Here is an 18561-nt window from a genome sequence, read left to right as displayed (position 1 = left end):
AGACAAATCTTTAATTATAGTTTTTTTTTTTTCATTAGACCAGTCCTTCTCGGGCGCGATGCGATGCCAGAGGCGCGCAGTAGTAGCAGTGCTTAGAGAGAGAAATCTGCGCCAGCGCTATCAGTTTACTATTATCTATTATTTCACAGAGTTTGTACCAGCTGGAAACCTGTGAATTGCCGTGCCTAAAACTGCGCGCTCCCGTCTCTGAGAAAGAGCGCGCAGATGCGGGGACGGGATGTGTGAGGGAGAAAGCAGAGGGTGGGGCTGAGGTGTTGTGGGGACCGGCAGCAGGTGAATCGCGCAGGGATTGTAAAAACGTAAAACCCGCTGCCCGTCACTCACTGCAGCGTGTGAGTGTGTGTTTGGCTCCCCGTCTGCATGTGAGCGTCTGCCTCACATCTACTGAACATTCAGACCTACGATCACGTTTAAAGTCTCAACGTCTGCATGAAGCAGAAACTCACCACGTATCAACCAGACTAGACCATCAGCAAAACTACCACGAGAAATACTCATCATTTATTAGCAATAGAATAACAATGTTATTAAAAAGAATCCACAGACTTATTGTACTTTAAAAATGTTGAAATTACATCAAATGCACACATTCATTTGTATATTTAGTTTTAAACAAATTGTCGCGGACTGAGTTGGATGGCTGTTGGGCCGCGTTAAAAGTTCTGGAGTTCATTGAACGCGTCAAGCAGAGATCTGATTGGCCCTCAGTTCTGTCGCTCAGCCTGTTGTTAGGTAGTTTGGACCAATGGGGTTCAGCTATGGGTCGAATAAGGGAAATGGGAGGGCTGCAGCGGGAGCAGGGGAATATAAAGTTGGGAGAAGCGCTCTCGTGTCGGCGGGAGAGATTCAGGAGTTGCTGAATTAATTGAACGGCGTTTGTTGCGGTCTACAGTAATCGGAATAAAGAACTTTAAAAGAGGTTAAGTCTCCGTGCCTCAGTGTGGGGAAGGGACACTACATTATTGTATGGCTCTTTCGAAATTACATTTCAAAATATGTGGCATTTATGGCTCTCTTGGCCAAAAAGGTTCCCGACCCCTGTGTTAGATGTTTGTAACCTATGTCAACGTGGGTCATTTGGAGTATAATTTTTAAACTGGGAATGGTTATTTGGTTATTTTGCTGTTTGTTTATATACCGCAAATTATATCGTTATCGCAATTTTAATCTCTGATATCGCATATCGCGAGTTTTCCTCATATTGTGCAGGTCTAACTGAGATCATTCAGCTAACAAGAAATACTTACTGCTTACAGTGTTGTAAAGAAAAACTAAATTAAGTAGTTTAACATTCTACTGCATTTGAGTCTGAGATTCAGGTATTTGGAGTTGCCTTTGATTCTTTGACATTCAGCTTAAAGCTTAGTGGATACAGTTTCACCTTCAATGCATTCATTAAATATCTTGCTGTCCATACTACTAATTATACCCATTACTCCATCTAACATATTCCTTTCTATTCCTGCCATGTCTTCCACATCTCTGACATGCTTCAGTCTCTCTTCAGTGACGGTGTCGGATTTATAATCAAATGTAATAATAACCCACTGGCTTGTGCCTTTGTTGTTGCTGTTTAACATTGTTTTGTATTGAATTGTTACATTCAATAAAGTTTGAAAAAAAAAAGTAGTGAGCGCGTGCCGCGTGGTGCTCGGCAGTGAAAGCCGCGCGCGCGCAGGCGGGAGAGAAGGAGAAGTGATCAAAGGTTTCCCATAGAAACCCTTGAAGTCTGAACACAGGACTAGCAGAAAAACTAAATTATGAAGACAAGGTAAATCTACACGTTTTCGCAAAATTTACTTTATTGAAAAAGGTGAAGAATATATAAACCGTTAGATATTTTAGTGGCCCGAGCGGACAAGTGAAAAGTAAAGTCTTGTGGTCCGCACTGCTCGAAAAACAGGACCGGGCCAGCGGACAAATGGCTATGTCGAGCCCTGGTTATGTTTAATGTGAGTTATGGTAAATGGTAAACGGCGTATACTTCTTTAGCACCTTTATTCCTACAAGGACAAAGCGCTTTACAGTCACGACCCATTCACACACTGGTGGCTGTTCCGCTGCCAAACACAGGCGCCCGCCTACCACCAGAGGCAAGGTGGGGTTCAGTGTCTTGCCCAAAGACACTTCGACTCATGGGCGTGCAAGGCGGGAATCGAACCTGCAATCTTACAATCATGGCTGTCATACGTTGCCCTTAAGCCACGCTCTAACAGTTAGGCAGCATGAAATGCCACATGCGTCTCACTGAAGTGTTGACCACTACCGGTTGCCTGCATAGAAAAAACCTGTTTTGTGGGGGCCACCTGCGTTTCTCGCACATTTTTCACCCGCAGTCTGCCATCATCCACCTGTAAGGACGGTTGTGACTAAGGCCTTATTTGAAGTGATTTATCAAGCAGAGTTAGCTGTATTTTGCACTCACTTCAAAGTGACATCTTGATAAAAATTGTGGTTTTATGGAATGTCTGTGAATAGCAAACAACCTTTCATTTAATGTTTAACCTAAAGAAAACAAGTTACAGTTTTTCTGTTGACTTTGGCTTCGTGTCCTTCTCTAGACAGGGTTTCAGTTGCCCACCAACATGCACTGGCATTACACATTAACCCGAAGTGTACATAGACACACCTGCAGGCCATATTTGTCCTTGTTACTGACTTTGTTTGAGGTTTCCCAGTTTTAATCATGTTCCTGTCACGGTGGATTTTGGACTTTGTTATTTCAGTTAACACCAGCGTTTAGTTGCTCTCCTGAACTCCTGGGTGCAGAGGGGGACGATCTCCATTGACTGCATGTGAGCGGGTGGGCCTGGGGGGCTTGGAGGTTAATGACAGATGGAGGGAGAAACCGAGATACTTGATCCAATCCCACATCATGCAAAGTCCATCCCACCTGTTTTATCGAAACCCAATCCTGCAGGCGTGTGCACGCACCGACTCCCACACAGAGCAGCCCTCTCATGCTGAAGTCTGGGACACCCGATACTTCCACACAAGCACACACTCCCAGTTTAAACAAAAAAAAGACTGACTATCGTGTAAGACTAGTGATCACACCCATATTTCATAAGAGAGACGAGTCCCTGACAAAGACCCTGCACCTTTGAACTTCAAAACCAACTCTGCACCACAAGTCCACGTGTCTTTGTGTTTAGCTAACTGGTTAGTGAGAAAAACAAACCACCCAGTGAATCTTTCACATAACCCCCCAACCCCCCCACCCCCTGAGTTCAAAGAAATCCTTTGATTTCCTCTGTTTATTTCCTGGTGGTTCAGTATAAAGATAAGGTCGAAGGTCAAATGTGTGTGTCTGTTTTCAAAGATAAAAAAATAAGGGATTATCAGCTCTTGTGTGGCCAAAACCCAAAACTTGTCAAGTCAGACCGAAGATTTCCTTTTCCATCAAACAACAGCGATCATTTTCCTTCATTTTCCTCTAATGTCTGCCCCGATCAATACTTCAGCCGTGATTGATACCAATAGCTGAGCTGAGTCTGACAGGCCCTGATAGCGTCTTCACTGCTAGATAAGCGCTCTCATCCATTAAACAAATGGCTTTTGTAAAACAGCAGCTTCTCTTTGTTTCTTCTAAGGCAGAGTCCTGACAAAAGAAATAACATTTCTGTGATCTCAGCTGAAAAAAAACAATAAAACTTATTTTGACTATCTCAGGTTCCTCAACTAATGGTCAGGCTAAGAGTTACTGTTTCTTGTTCATCTTTAATGTATTTTTTTACCAAGTAGCTGTGCAATAAACACATAGTGTGTGGTAAATGCTGACATTTTCATTTGTGTCTGAAGTTTGTTTTGCTTGAATGCACTTCATTATGACTGATAGGAGACAAAAGGAAGAGAGGAAAAGCAAAAAGGGTTTTAATTGTAATTATCTTAAAAAGCAGTTTAATTTCGTTTGATTCCCTCCACTTTTTTGACTTCCTTAAGTTTGTCCTTTTGTCGTACAAATACTGCATGACATTCTAGACTCATACAACCTTTTTAAACCTTTTTCATGCCTATTATAACTCATGTGAACCAAAATGAGAGGAGTTTAGAAAAGTGAAAATTTCATTTGAGGTTTTATGTTATAATGCAAATATCCAGTAGATAAAATTATAACAAAAAGACAAAAAGCAACACAAAGAAACATGAAATGTTCAGACCAGAAAAAGGCTAGATTAAGCCATTACACTATAAAAAGTTACACCATCAACGGCACCGATATACAATATACTTAACAAAAAGTAAATACCATAAAAAATAGATCAAACATGACAACACATGATAAATTAGATCGGTTTTCGTTTATTTTCAACTGTGGTATGTGTAGCAAAATGAAAAAGAAAAACAGGAAGTTCCCTAAAAACATTCTCAAAAATTACTGAAAAAATAGGAATTTGAGAAATTACTAAAAAAATGAATATAATAATACTAGAAACTTGGTCTTTGGTCCTCCCATTCCTGGTACATGTGAGACTTCTCTGGTGAAGACACAAACTCCTTGACACCTGACATTGAAATTAAAGTCAATAGTTTTGTTTGGGTGAAAACAACTGGCGATGGCGCTCTAGGGTTAAAGACTTGCATGAATAGAAATGTGTTTTTGAAATCATCAGCAAGGGTACACGGAACAGAAGTTTTTTTTCTGGATAATCTATCTTTCTCCCACAGAAAAATGTTGGCAGGAGGGAACATCTGCCTGCACGTCTGCCTAAGTGTAATCCCATGATGGACCGACCCGCCTCTCGCCTGTTGACAGCTGGGACAGACTCCCTGTGACCCTGACGAAGATGAAGCTGGGGCAGAAAGTCACTGCAGGAAGTTTTATGTCGCTGCAGCACAAGTCAGCTAAATTCTTATTGTGTTTCTGTTTTTTTTCTTAGGGACTATTTGCTGAAGTTCCTGCTTGGATCAGAGGAACTTGAGTGACTTTGCATTCCTTCCTAAGTGAAAAAATTGGTTTAACAGTTCAAAAAACCTGAATTGTTTCAGTTGTAATCACGTGCGCACCCGTATTACATGCACGTAACTTCAGGCTGCTTGTCAAACAGCAAAACCTGGATATTTTCTTTCATCAGGACCAAAGTGTTGTACGTTTTTATCATGCAGCCGATGATGATGTGAAATATTATAGAACGCCAGGCAGAGAAATGAAAAAGAAAAGTAAACACTGACTTTCCTCACTTCTTTTAAATCCTTATTGCACTTTCATGTATTGATTGCATCAATAACGTCAAGAAAATAAAGTCTACTGAGCCCACAAGCTGTGCAGCTTTCATAAGGATCTGCTGAAAAATAAGTTAATGTGTTGTTTTAAACGTGAAAACAAACATCTTTGTGACTGAATTACTTCCTTTGCTTTTGCAAAGGATTCTCCAGTGTCTCCCATCCTGACATAGATAACAGAAGAAACAAAGAAAATGTGTTTCCTTTGCAATTTGATGAATTTAGACAGTCCTAATCTGGGCTAGCATTGAGATATTCCCATTTCATTTCACCTTGGTGCAGCGATAGGGCGGTCGACCTCTGGTCGGAAGGTTGCAGGTTCGATTCCCACCTTGCCTGCCCATATATCAAAGTGTCCCTGGGCAAGATACTGAACCCCTTGCCTCTGGTGGAAGGTTGGCGCCAGTGTTTGGCAGCGGAGCCGCCATCAGTGTGTGAATGTATGAGAATGAGTTTAAGTGCTTTGGGCCTTCGAGGAAGGTATAGAAAAAGTATACGCCGTTTACTTTTTCCTATATTCAGATTCCAAAATATTCACATTCCTAATAACATTTGATCAAATACGCAGCTGGAGACATCCAACCAATGCTTTCAGCATCAAAATCAGGAGCATCTTTAAAAAAATAAAAGGAAAAGTCTGTCAAGCTTCAACTGAACTCAGCATGTTTGTAGTTTACGTGCTCATCAACAGGAAGTCCGAACATCTGAAGTAAAAGACGCTTGAGATGAAGACTCCACAAGGTATTTTATTGTTGGATATCAATGAAACGGGAGCCTGTTTTCTCCCCAAAGTTTAAATCAAACTTTCACAAACCTGTTTGCAAAAAAAAGAGCTTAAGGAGGAATTTATTTTAGTAACAAGACAACTTCTTTGTGTTGCAGCACAACTCTCAGCAGTGGAGTGAGGCATGTGTGTGTGGGGTGTGTCTGTGTGTAGGGGGAATGCAGGGGGCAGGAAGGGATGTAGTAAGGTCTGAACTGGAAGTGACCCCAGCTCACCTTTGTCTTCAGATAAGGAAGCTTAAAACATGCTGATGCACTTTTACACACCCAAATATGTGTGTGCACATCCTGTAACGCAACGCAACTACTTCTACTCACACAAACATGTGCGCATTCCCGGCCGGAGAAATGAGCGACTCGATGGGTGACTGCCCCCAAACTCCAGTAGCGTGTTCTCTGTGTTCAAACCAGAACCAGGTTTAATCCTCTGTATGCTTTGGAGTTTCACCAAACATGAATAATTCATGCCAGGATGGAGGCAACGTCTCCACATGTTCAGCAGCAACATTTGAATGAAATGAGATTTCTAAATTTAGATGACATTATATAAGTTTTCCTGGGAGTCTCTGAGCACAGCAGTTTCTGCTGCTTAAAACGGAGAAACTCCAACCAACACCTGCAGGGGCGTAAAAACAGAACTTCTGTTTTTTTATGAAGGTTTGAAATAATGCTTAAGCTAGCTTCTGACTAACTTCTATTTCTAAAACAATGCAATTTGCATTGTCATTGTGCTGATATTATTAAAAAAAATCTACATTAACAGCAGGATTTACTATCGTTTTCTTTTTTCAAATCGTTTTCTTTTTTCAAATCATCTTTTGATCAATTGTAAAAGCATTCCCAGTGGTCTTTTCATTATTGTTATGCCATCTTTAGCCAAACTGGAAAAAAAACAAAAATCCATAACTGAGCTATCTGTTTACACTCCAGCTATAGCTGGGGGCAGGATGGGCATTGATCACTGAGGTGATAATACAGGGGCCAAAAGTTACCCTGAGAGGGGGCAAACTTAGGGGGCCATGTATCTTTTTTTGTCATTCATTTAAAGAAAGACCTGTGACCTGTCTTGGGGGTACCCTGCCTTCACCTAAACGCTGCTTGGATAGGCTCCAGCAACCCCTTGACGTCGGAAGGGATTAAGCGGGTTCAGAAAACAGATGGATGGATGAAGAAAAACTGCACAAGAGCTTCTAATTGTACCTTTCCCAGCTGCTAATCCTTAATTCCTGAATGGGATCTGTCCTGTCGCTGGTTCAGCTGACTGTCATTTGCTGACTTCATCCACTGTAATTAGCCTGTATAAATAGACCAAATCATCGGTTTAAACTTCACCTTCAGTTAGCTCTGTTTCAAGAAAAGATCAAAATGAGGAGGATTTCTGCTTTTGTGTTTTTGGATGAATCAGCCAGGAGAAGGAATGCTTCACTTGGTTGAAAATACTCAAGTGCCTCAAACACACCACTTTCACACATTGGGACCAATCGTGAATTTGGTGGGGGGATTAGGACAACTAATCTGTGACCAAACCTTTGACAGCACATTCAGTATGATTTAGCTAAAGATGGTCAATCAGGTCTTGTCAGAATGGAATGGTACAACAATTTGATCATTTCAGAGTCTGAGAAGACATGAAAAAGCAGCAAAGGTCTGTCAGGGATCTGTCATCTTGAGTAACATGGCGGTTTTTAACCCTACAATCTTTGGAGAGTTTCATCCAAGTCAAATTCATTTTACTTTAAACTCTGAGTTGCAAACTAAAAGTAACTCAATGGAGTTCAGTTTCCATAGTAACAGCTAAAAGGGGATATTAAAACATAGTAAAGTCAAGCCCTATTTCTGAATGTTTAAAACCGTCCAACTTTACAACAGAATCATAATTCAAACTTTGTTTTAAAAGGAGTGTGGTCTTTTTATTTGATAAGTCTACTGGGATGTTGCTTGGTAAGTTGAAAAAAGATATGACATTTAGTTCTGAACTATATTTGGCCATAAAAATGGTAGAATCTGAAGAGGAGCTGAAAAATGTCCTGATTTCAGTTTAAAACAAATTGTGAACACGTCCCCCAACCAATGATCGATAAACCCTCAAAACATTCAACTCCAATCGTCTCTTGATCTGTTTTAAAAGACCCAGTGGTCTTGTAGTTATCAGTATACCATTTTTATACAAAATCCACAATCCTGTGTCTAGAAAAGAGTTTCTGCAGAGTGACAGCAGTGCCGCCCCCCGTCCTCTGTCTGTTGCATTGTGGCCCACCCAGCATTTTTTCTGTCTCAAATGAGCTTTTTTTCAAACTGCATTTTTTTATGTCTGCTCCTGATTCCCAATTATTTGAATAAAATAATACCCAGAAATGCAATTTTGACCTTAATTTTCTTCATATATGTCCTCCATCATGAGAAAAATCCCACAGGAACATGATAAAAACACAAAAAAAACACGGAAATGCATAAACAGACGGGGCCGATACAACATGAACGTGCAGCATCGTTGTTAGACGTTTATCTGTCTCAAGATTTTGATGAATATTTGATTGGATCATGTCAAAAAAAATAAAAAATCTATTCAACACCAACTCAGATCTGAGTGTTTGGTTTGTGCTGCCAGAAAGCTGCAGTGGTTCCTAATCCAGGTGTAAGTCAAGGACTCACTGGATTTCATGCTTAGTCTGCAATAGAGAAGATAGTTTTATCTGTTGAAAAAAGATCTCTTAAAAGCATAGGAATCCTTAAAAAGCTGCTTATTCCGTTAATACTATTGATTTCTGTTAACTCTTACTAATAATTCAAAACGTGTCGTTTATGAAGGATAGATGTAACATAACAGCTTCAGCAGATACTGAGAAGAAGAGAACTAACCAGCCTCCTCTAGGAGGAACCGGCAGGAGCATTTCCACAACATCAGATCTCCTCACCGATGTGCTGCAGCAATTCGATCAGAAGGTTAAATGTCTTTTGATGTTTGTGTCTTTATGGGGTGTTTGAAGGTGAATCCTCACATATTCTTCTTGTTCCATCCATCGGCGCAAGGCCAAGCTTTCAAAGCTGTTGATAAGATCTATGGAAGAACATGAACCCCCCACACCTTCAACTAAAACAGTAAAGCACTTGAGCCCGATCACTAACCTTCCTTCATCCATCAGGTGGGGAACAAAACAACACGAGGAATGGCCGACTTGTGTGCATGAGTGCGTGTGTGCGAGCTGGGCCTCGTCTGTTAAATGACCTCTCAGAGAGTCCTTGAGCTTACCTGCCAAAAAACCAGGCTGGGCAATATACAAGGAGTTGTAAAACCTGCCAGTGTGGGAGTGTGTGCGTCTACGTTTGTGTGTTCAATGCAATGTCAGCCAAGACACTCACAGAGCTTTTATTCTAAGTCTTGGTCAGCTGCCATGTCTCAGACGCCAAAATCCCACGAGAGGACGGATAACTAAGCGCAGGACTGGGACGGAAAATAGACGCAGACAAAGAGCCTGGAGACAATTGAATTTGTCTGATTTCAAACTCCGCCCCCAAACGTTCTTGGATTGAGATTAAAAACGGCTGCTGTTTGTAAATCACAGATGACTTTGGCAGGTCGCAGTCATTTAACCCTCAAAGACATAAAATGTCGCAAGCAACACTTAAATAACACAAACGCTTTGACATACAGCAACGCTTTGACCGTTTACACGATCAACATGAATCGGCCGATTCCACTCCAGTAAAGCAGCTTTGACTAATGGCTTTGCACCATTATGCCACACTTTTCACTTTTACATGGATTGCATAGGCACTTACCTACTAAAGTGTTGCATATCACTGTAAGGCCAGTTTTCTCTGCTGGGAATCTGCTGGATTTGTGTTGCGTAACGCATAAAGTTACGCTAGTCAAAAGACTTTCCACACTGGAGCTAAAGCTCCGGCGTTAAAGTAGTTTCCTGATTTTAGTTATGACACCATTTTAAAGTACAATATGTTAAAGACACAAAGAATTTTATTGACAATTTAATTTCATCTACAGAAATGGAAATAAATGGCACAAACATTGGCATACTTGCTACAGGTAGTGTCTGACTAATGATTTGCACAGAAAAGAAGAAGAGGAACAGAAAACACCATAGAAAAAGCAAATTAGGGCAGCAGATACACGGAAAAGACCAAGACACGCAAGGCAATCCATGCCTTTGAGAATAAAGGGTACATAGATAACAATAGCTACGACTGTTTCACTTCCTGTCCAGTAGGTGGCAGTATGTACTTTTACATTGGTTTTCCATCATAGATAAAGAAGGGTTTTGAGGCTTAGAGACAGTGTAAGTGCATTCCTCTTTCCACTATGTTGTGTCTTTTAGAGCACCTTAATGGTTACGGTTTTTGCTGTTCAGGGCCTTACTTTATGGTCAACGCTCACTGATCCCATCGAGTCTGTAGACAGCCGTAAACTCCACAGGACTGTTCTCTGAGCCACCTCTACAAAGTGACTCGTCATGGGTCACATAATCCTGGCCAAGCGCACAACGAAGCACTCACAACAGCTAAATGAAGTGCTCTTTGGGACAAAGGTACTCAGGCTGGATGTGGAGTGTCTGGTGTGAGTGGTCCCTAAGGAACGGGAATCCAAACAGAGATGGGAAGATAAAGCCTCACATCGCCTTGAGGCTTTTCTTCTAATTTTACCCAAAAAGATTCAGAGGGTTTAGTCCAACCAAGTAAGGTGTCAAATGAAGCCATAGTGACCTCTACTGAAGCTACTTCAATCCCAATAGCAATAAAAGTTCATAAAGAGCTATGTGGTCTTTACAATAAAATAAAATCGTCTTTATCTATCAAAATGCTTTATTCTGAAAGTACAAAGTATTTCCTGTTGCGGCCGTGCTGCTGATGGTGTTTCCTTGAGCAAAAATATAAATAAAAAAAGACAAACCTGAAACTGTTGATTATCTAAAACATTTACAACTGAATTATTCAGCAAAATAGGTTTAATAATAATAACAATAATGTGGCATAAAAGGTGTTCTAAAAAAAAGGAAAAAACAGGAATAATGTAAACAAATGAATGCAGGGTCTAATGAATGAATGAAGTACCTCAGCCAATTCCTGCAGGAACATGAATCTTTGTGATAGGCACAGCTAAAAGCCTGGGAGTTGGAGGGGTGTGGCCAGAGCACAAACACCACATTACGTGGACTCAAAGAGCGCACGAACAGGAAGTGGAAATAAATCACCAATTACTCCGGTTCCCACTTTGTTAGGCGCTCCAGCCTGCTGATCCACACTCTCCCCATCCTGTCCGATCACATCAGCATTTCCGTCCACATCCCGTTTCTCTCTCATGCATGATTTTTCTATCACGGCTCTTTTTCTCCAGACAAGAGGCTCCATTGTCCTTCCAAAGATGCCTTGGAGTCGCACACAGTTAGAGAACAGCTGCCACATTGAGCCGTCACATGCTGCACAGCTGAGATTGACCTCCTCCACCCACTTTCCACACCTTCATCTGGGTCATTTCTCTTAAAAATAGGAATTACAGGTGTCTCTTTTGACCTCTCCACCAGATAATCGCACATTCTGGTCACTGTGTGATAGCTGCTTTCTGTGTCTTCTGTTCTTTAAGCCTCCCACTGCCTCTTTATTTGTCCAGACAGAGTAGGAGTAAAGCCTTCAGCCCAAATGTGAACTGAGGACTGCTGCCCAGATGAATAAACTCCATGCTGCCTGTTTAATGTAACTGTAACTCAACCCAACTAATCCTGGTTTATTTAGAAAATACAGGCTACTTTTAAAATACACACTTATATTTCTAATACTTTATTAAATGTTTTATGTTTCCAAAGGTTTAACAGTTCTCCTATTATGATTGAAACTGTATCATGCAGCATGTTTAATAGAAAAAGTTTGAGATTTTTAAGGAGAGACTTATGAAAATTGGATTTTTAGGGTTTTTAACAAGTTCTTGTAGAACTTTTCTGATGATGGCGAACATATTTTTTTAGAAAATTCAGAATAAAATAGCCTATCTGAGTATTCCTTTATTCAAATGATCAGAATCAGGATCAGACGCAAAAATGCTGTCTGAAAAAAATCCTATTTGTTTTGTAGAAACTACAATGGGCGGGCCACAAGCTCCCTGCTTCAAGCTCTCAGCAAAAGGCAAGGGAGTGGAAAGGAGGGTGGGGTTGCTCCACCCTTTCTCAACACAACTTTTTTGGAGTTTTGGCTGAAAAAGGCATAATCATGATTACAAAACAACTGGGAATGGTTTCAAAACAGCAAAAAAATAATCGGAGTGGGTCTTTAAGCTCAGCGTTTAGATCTTTTTCACTAAACATCAGAGGATCATTCGCCTTTACTTCCTGAAGATGAGAGGGGGGAAGGAGGTTACTCTTTCCAAAATTACCCCAACAGTTTCACACCATTCCAAAGAAACATGCTGGAGGATGTCAGTCAGCTTCTCTGTCCAGTGTCAGAAGGGGATTTCACACTCAGCCTTGACAAATATTTCCCACCGTTTGCTGGATCGTTGGTACGTGGCTAATTTTTAAACTCCAATGGGATAAGAGGAGAAACAGGTGCACCTTGTTTGTTTGTGGCTCCAAATCTACAGGTTTGCTGGGGTCAGACAAAGCTACCCCTATGGAATAAAGATTTTCACAACAGGTTCATCCCAGATTAGCATGTGTAATGCTTTAAGAAATGATCAGAAAACAACAGATTTGTATCTCAGAGCTCCATGTCCTTGATATTTCATGCAGGCAGTCTGAGTGCCCCGCACAAATTTTCCCATTTTTAACTTCAGACAGCCCGGATCCACCCGTACGGGCAGTTGGGTCTAGTGTAGAAAACATCAACCATCCATAAAAACATTTAGAACGTTGACAACATATCCCAGCTGCAATTGTCAGGCACGGAGGTGGAGAGATCATAATTTGAACTGTGGCCCAGAAAAACCTCCAGTCATAAAATCAATAACAACCCTTTGTAAATGAAAAAAAAAAAAAATCTAGATGACTTTTCAGGTTCCACTAAATTACTTCATGGGCAATAACTTTTCAACAGAAAACTGAAACAGCCAACAAAAAAAAGATAAAAATCCCTGAAACTTTCAAAGATCTGAAGCAAAGTCTGTGAAGAAGGTCAGAAATGAAGACACGCAACAACACAAAACTCTCTTTTTCACTTGAGGACTATTTTTGTTCTTTTCTGACAAGTATATTCTTAAAGAAAACATTAATACAACAACAAAAATCTATAATTAATGCAACTTAACAGCAATGTGTTGATGGGAAAGTTCCTTACATGGTTTGTCTTATGTCATAGAGCCAGGAGTGTTCGTGTTGAAACATGTAAGTTTGTGTTAAAAAGCTGAAAGAGGGGCATTCTCCAGCTGAAAAGACTCCCACAAAGACACAGGATTCAAATCTAGATGGTGAATGAAAAACTCCATGAAAGATCAGTTTGGATGTTCAGGTTTCACTTCCTGTTTGTGCAGTTTTCTACTCACATATTACCCCTTTAAAATTGCAGGTTGTCGAGAGATGGCTCTTTATTTTACCAGTCAAAAGTCTGTATTTTTGTCAATACATGTACTTTTTCTCTTGTAAAAGAATGGGAAGGACTGCTTTTTGCAACAACATTTGAATCATCTGCAGGAAGATGAAAGTTCTAACTTAGTTAAGTTAAAAAAATTAACCAGAACTCGAATAATTCCTATTGCATTTGTTTTTTAATCTGTGTCAAAAAAACAACATTTCATTTCTGGTCACACTGTGAGGAAACACTTTGTGTGATGACTCAGGAGAACACACACACACACACACACACACACACACACACACACACACACACACACACACACACGCCTGTGTTGATGGCCAATTTGGAATCCCTGATTGATGAAAACCACAGAAAAACTCCAGAGCAAGCATCCAACTATTTTACCGGAGGTGAACCTGAGGTGAAGTTAAAAATATGAAGCAACTAAAACAAAAAAATAGGCAAAGACACAGAACAGAGAAAGAGAATTATCTCAACAAATTTCAAAAGTTAACCCTGGAGGGCAGGTTCAAATTTATCCCTGTTATTTTTAAACATTCCTTATTTTAAATTTCACATTTTCTATTAGAACTTTATAACTGCTACCCAAAATGAAAAAACAGAAAAAATAAATGATCAAACTAAATTTCGAAGCCCAAAAGAAAATTGATGTCTTTGTTCTCCAGGGTTAGAGTTCTCAGAAAATAGGTATTTTATAAAGTGCCTATACTTTTAAAATGAGAAAATGTTATACCTTAAAAGTATTGCAACATCAGAATAAAAAAGAATAATGCAAAGCTGAAGTTCAACCTTATTTAACTTTTGATTAAATGTTTCAATTTCCAGTTATCCTGTCTTTTAGGCATTCAGTTCCCTGAGATTACAAAATAGAGAGTTACATTTATCCATATATCAGAAGGACTTCTAACTAAGAACTTAGCTTCTGAGTTAATTAGTTTCTAAGTGGAACTGTTGGATTTGCATGATGACTCCTTTCTGTTTTACCTCTGCGTTAAAAGGGCTGCCATCCTCGGCTCCACGCGTCCCGAGCGCGCACAGCCAGAGCGCAATGAGGATCCGTCTCCAGGGCAACCAGAGGCAACTGTCCCGGGAGGTGGCGGCCATGGTCTGGGAAACCACCGTTGTTGTTCCTGCGTCTTCCAGCGCGAGGCTTTTCCGCGCTGAGTTGCGGGGTTGTGCGGTCTACGCCCTGCGTAAAACTGGAGGGAGCCGTGCAGCAGCTTAAAAGTGCACTTGCGTCCTGAGAAAGAGTTGCATCACAGCTTTTATGACATTTCAGTGAGTTGTCTCCATAATCACGAGTCCGCGCAGCGTTCCTCCCTCCAATTCTGACACTTAATCGCCGCCTCGCTTGTTTGTCTTTGCGCGACTGTTTGCAAACACAGCCTCATTTGCGTTTAGGCGCAAAATTTTTCCCAACTTTACCCCACAGCGTCCACCAATCCAGTCAAGGGAAAGGTCTTGAAATAATGCCTGAAGTTGAAAACAAAATACAGAAGTGGCAGACCAAATTTGGCCACATGTGACCTTCTCCTGCTGCTGGAGCACGTGAACTAACAGCCCCGCTGCCCCTGGAGTCCAGCTTTCCCTTTCCCTGCCCTGCCCTGAGCTGAGCCTGAGCGGACACCGCAACAGCTGCTCCGAGTCCCGCCTGAGACTGGCTCCGCTCCTCCAGAGCCGGCTGCTGGACTCTGCCAGCGAGGAACCAGCGTGACTCCTCCAACGGCAAGGCAAACAATGCCAGTGACGTCATGACTTTCAAAATAAGGGTCAGGATGGGAGCTGCTTCCAGCACTTCACTACATCCAATATTGAATTTACTCTTCACAGAAAAAAAAAATAAAATAATTGGAATGTAAACCATTACAATTTTTGGTAAAACTCTAACTCAACTAAATGTTGATTTTTTTGCAATCCCTTTGGTGTTATTGGACTTTTAAATAAAAATAAGTATTTCTGAATGTAATAATATTTAATTTTCTAAAAAAAATTGTAAACACAGTGGTTTTATTTGTTTAATATTTGCTATAATAAAATAATTAAGTGTGCCTAACCTAACAAAAAACAATATTTGGGGTAGATAACTAATAAGATTGACTAGCAAGAAGGCAATTTATGATTAAAAGAGAACATCTGTCAATGTGACTGGTAAATTTAAAACATGTTCTTTCATCCATGTGTTATAACATGTGATAACAGTGAGAAGGGCAGTGTGTTGAAATCTCTCTAGTCTGCCATACTGGCCAAAAACCTATTTTCTACATTCAAAATGTTTGTTTTTTCTATTTAAGCCTATTCTGTTTGGTGGAAAACACACATTGGATCTTTGCTTAAAGTCTGTTTTATGTTAATGTGAACCACTTTGATGATTCTGTGTAAAACTGTATAATAAACAAAACAAATTAAAACCTTCAGGTGGCTGTAATTGTCACGCTTATTTTATAATTAGCAGCGTATCCATTAGCATTGGACACAATTATCTCAGACCTATCCAAATGGGCTAATGGAGGGTACATCCAACACTGCTAAAACTGGCAACCCTGGATGGAACCACCCTCCCTCATCCTTTTATGCCTCCATAAAGTCCTAGTCATATTTCACTCCCACAATGCAAACCGGGGATGATCAGATATCAAACATTAAACAAAACAGGATGTGCAGTAAAACTCAATGCTGAGCATGATTCAAAAGGTTAATGGGAAACTTTAGGTGATCAGATGTCAGCATGAGAGTCTAAGTTAGATTTTCCAATTAACTGTAATATGATCCTGTTTTCAAAACTTTGGTGTTTAAACTAAACTCCGGTTCCCTTCGGTGAGCATAGACAAATGTAAACAAACATCTGAACAGCACAGATCAGACAAGATGGCCACCAGCTTAACGCCAGTCTCTCAACACCACCTTGTTGTTTTACATACATTTTCCATTCAATTCTGTTTGAAGATAAATCTGCCTCCTGCCTGAGGTTAGAAAAAAGGCCTTTTCTGAGTCCCACATTCCATTGGATATCATGATCAATGGACATAATTTATGGAAAAATGGAGACGGTGACAAAAGCATGTAAGCAAAAACATACAGACTTGCACACTTTTGCAGCACATTAAGATTGGGACAAAATTGTTTTTTCCACTATATTTTAGCAGAGCTGTGTCTTCTAAAACAAGTAAAATTAAAATATGATTATTTGCTAGATATATCATCCGCACGAAAAGGGGCACTTAAAAGCCTTAAATGCCCCCTTATAATCCAGATGGCCTTATAATGGATTAATTTAGCTGCAGAGACTTGTCCTGTCCAACAGCTGGGCAAACAGATAAGAGCTGAAGGCCTCTTATGTTGGACATATTTTATTTTAACAACAGCGGTTATGAGTCTTCTGACAAACCCGAGGTATGTCTGAATAAACCCCTTCTGTTATCGAGGCCAAACTTTATTAATTTCAATCATGTTTGAAAATCTTTTGTGTTGGACTGGACGGAAAAGGAAAGGAGGGAAGAAGAGAGAGGGATGTTAGAGAGAGGGGGGGAGATAGGAGGGTGATTATAGAAAGGGGGTGTAAAACCATGAAGCAGCAAAAAGCAACAAGTTTCTGGATGGTTATTGTGAGCCTGTCTATGGGCAACACCTCACATTTCTACCGTTGGGCTGGTTTGCTCCTTGCCTCACCTTTACCCATTTATACTCACAGTATGTTCCATGTGGCCAAAATCTGATTTTATAAGGGCCTTCAGTTGAAAGGACCCTATTATATTTTGGTTTAATGTGATTGGAAGAACCATCTTCTGATGGGTACATAGATGGTGTCTCTATCAGAGATAGGCTCTACACCAGGACCAGTTTGGTGTAGAATTAACCAATCCTGGAGCAGCCAATCAACGAGGTTTAGAAATCTGCAAAGTATGCCAGTGGATGCCCTTCTGCTGAGGTGTTTCATGCTCCACTGGAAGAAATGTCATTAAACCCAGATACTCTGAAGAGATTAAATTGTTGCCAGCTAAGGAACACCTTGGTGTCTTCACTGTGGAAATGATCCAAGTTACTTTGGTTAAACTGTCCCACAAAGCATCAGATAAAGGATGGATAAAGATCTACAATCATCTGTCCAGCAGAAAATGCTGTAAGTGGAAATCTTCTGTCCTGTTGTTATCAATAAATTCAATAATTATGCTATTTTAGTTAATTAATGGGAAGTAAAATGGGAGGTTTCAAGCGCAGGCATCCATTTTTCTACAAATCGACAAAGAAATGATTCATTTCTAAAATTGATTCAGCTTCCAACCAGCTGATTAACGTCACCGGCGCTCCTGGTTTGGCTGTTTGGACCACATGGCCCAAAGGCCACCACATGCTCAGCCAGTACACCAGCTGATGGAAAAAGTATTCAAGGCGGCGCACCCACACAGACAGCTGCTGCATGCTTGCAGAGCATCACAAGCTGCAGGTGCTTCCGAATATTGACCGGTGACTCAGAGCCCAGTAACAGTTGAACCAGGTTTCAATTACCAACACAGCAAAAGAAGAAAAAGGCAAAAGAAAGTAATGAACATTTATTAAAGATTTTGCTTGCTTGCTTTTCCAACAATCTTACACAAAAAAAATACAAATCATGAGTTAAAATTAAGACGTTTTAGAAGGCTTTCTTTAAATTTATTTATACTTTTAGGGTTAACACAGGACAAAAATTAAAAAATAAATGCAAATTGGACACCTCAGTTATGTGCTGAGCTCCAACGGGGGCCATTTTTGTGTTGTTTTGCTTTATTTTTGTGGAAGTTTATTAAAAATAAAATCATCCCAATAAAAAGTTTTGTGTTGCGTATTTAGTGGAATTACAATTAAGATTCACCTGCAATAAAACTTGGAGAAAACGTTTAGGTAATTCTGCAGTTTTTGAAACATTCTTCTTATTTTCCAGATGATTCCTTTCTTTTGCATCAGCTTTTTCAGCTTCCAGTGAAGTTCTGACATTTTTTGCATGATTTTTCTCATCAGGTTTAG

The 18561-nt window shown here is 40.3% G+C and overlaps 1 protein-coding gene across 1 annotated transcript in view; it reads right to left on the bottom strand.

Annotated features, from left to right (window-relative positions):
- Positions 1–15222, bottom strand: part of mmp15 (matrix metallopeptidase 15) — a 30787-nt gene extending 15565 nt beyond the window's left edge. Inside the window, 1 exon segment of the mRNA NM_001104883.2 lies at positions 14548–15222. Within this exon segment, the coding sequence (NP_001098353.1) occupies positions 14548–14667 (120 nt within the window). The 5' untranslated portion in view covers positions 14668–15222.
- Between the last annotated feature and the right edge of the window lie 3339 nt (positions 15223–18561).

Source organism: Oryzias latipes, chromosome 3 (genome assembly GCF_002234675.1).
Source record: "Oryzias latipes chromosome 3, ASM223467v1".
In the NCBI taxonomy this organism is placed as follows: Eukaryota; Metazoa; Chordata; class Actinopteri; order Beloniformes; family Adrianichthyidae; genus Oryzias; species Oryzias latipes.
This window is presented reverse-complemented; position numbering and strand designations above follow the sequence as displayed.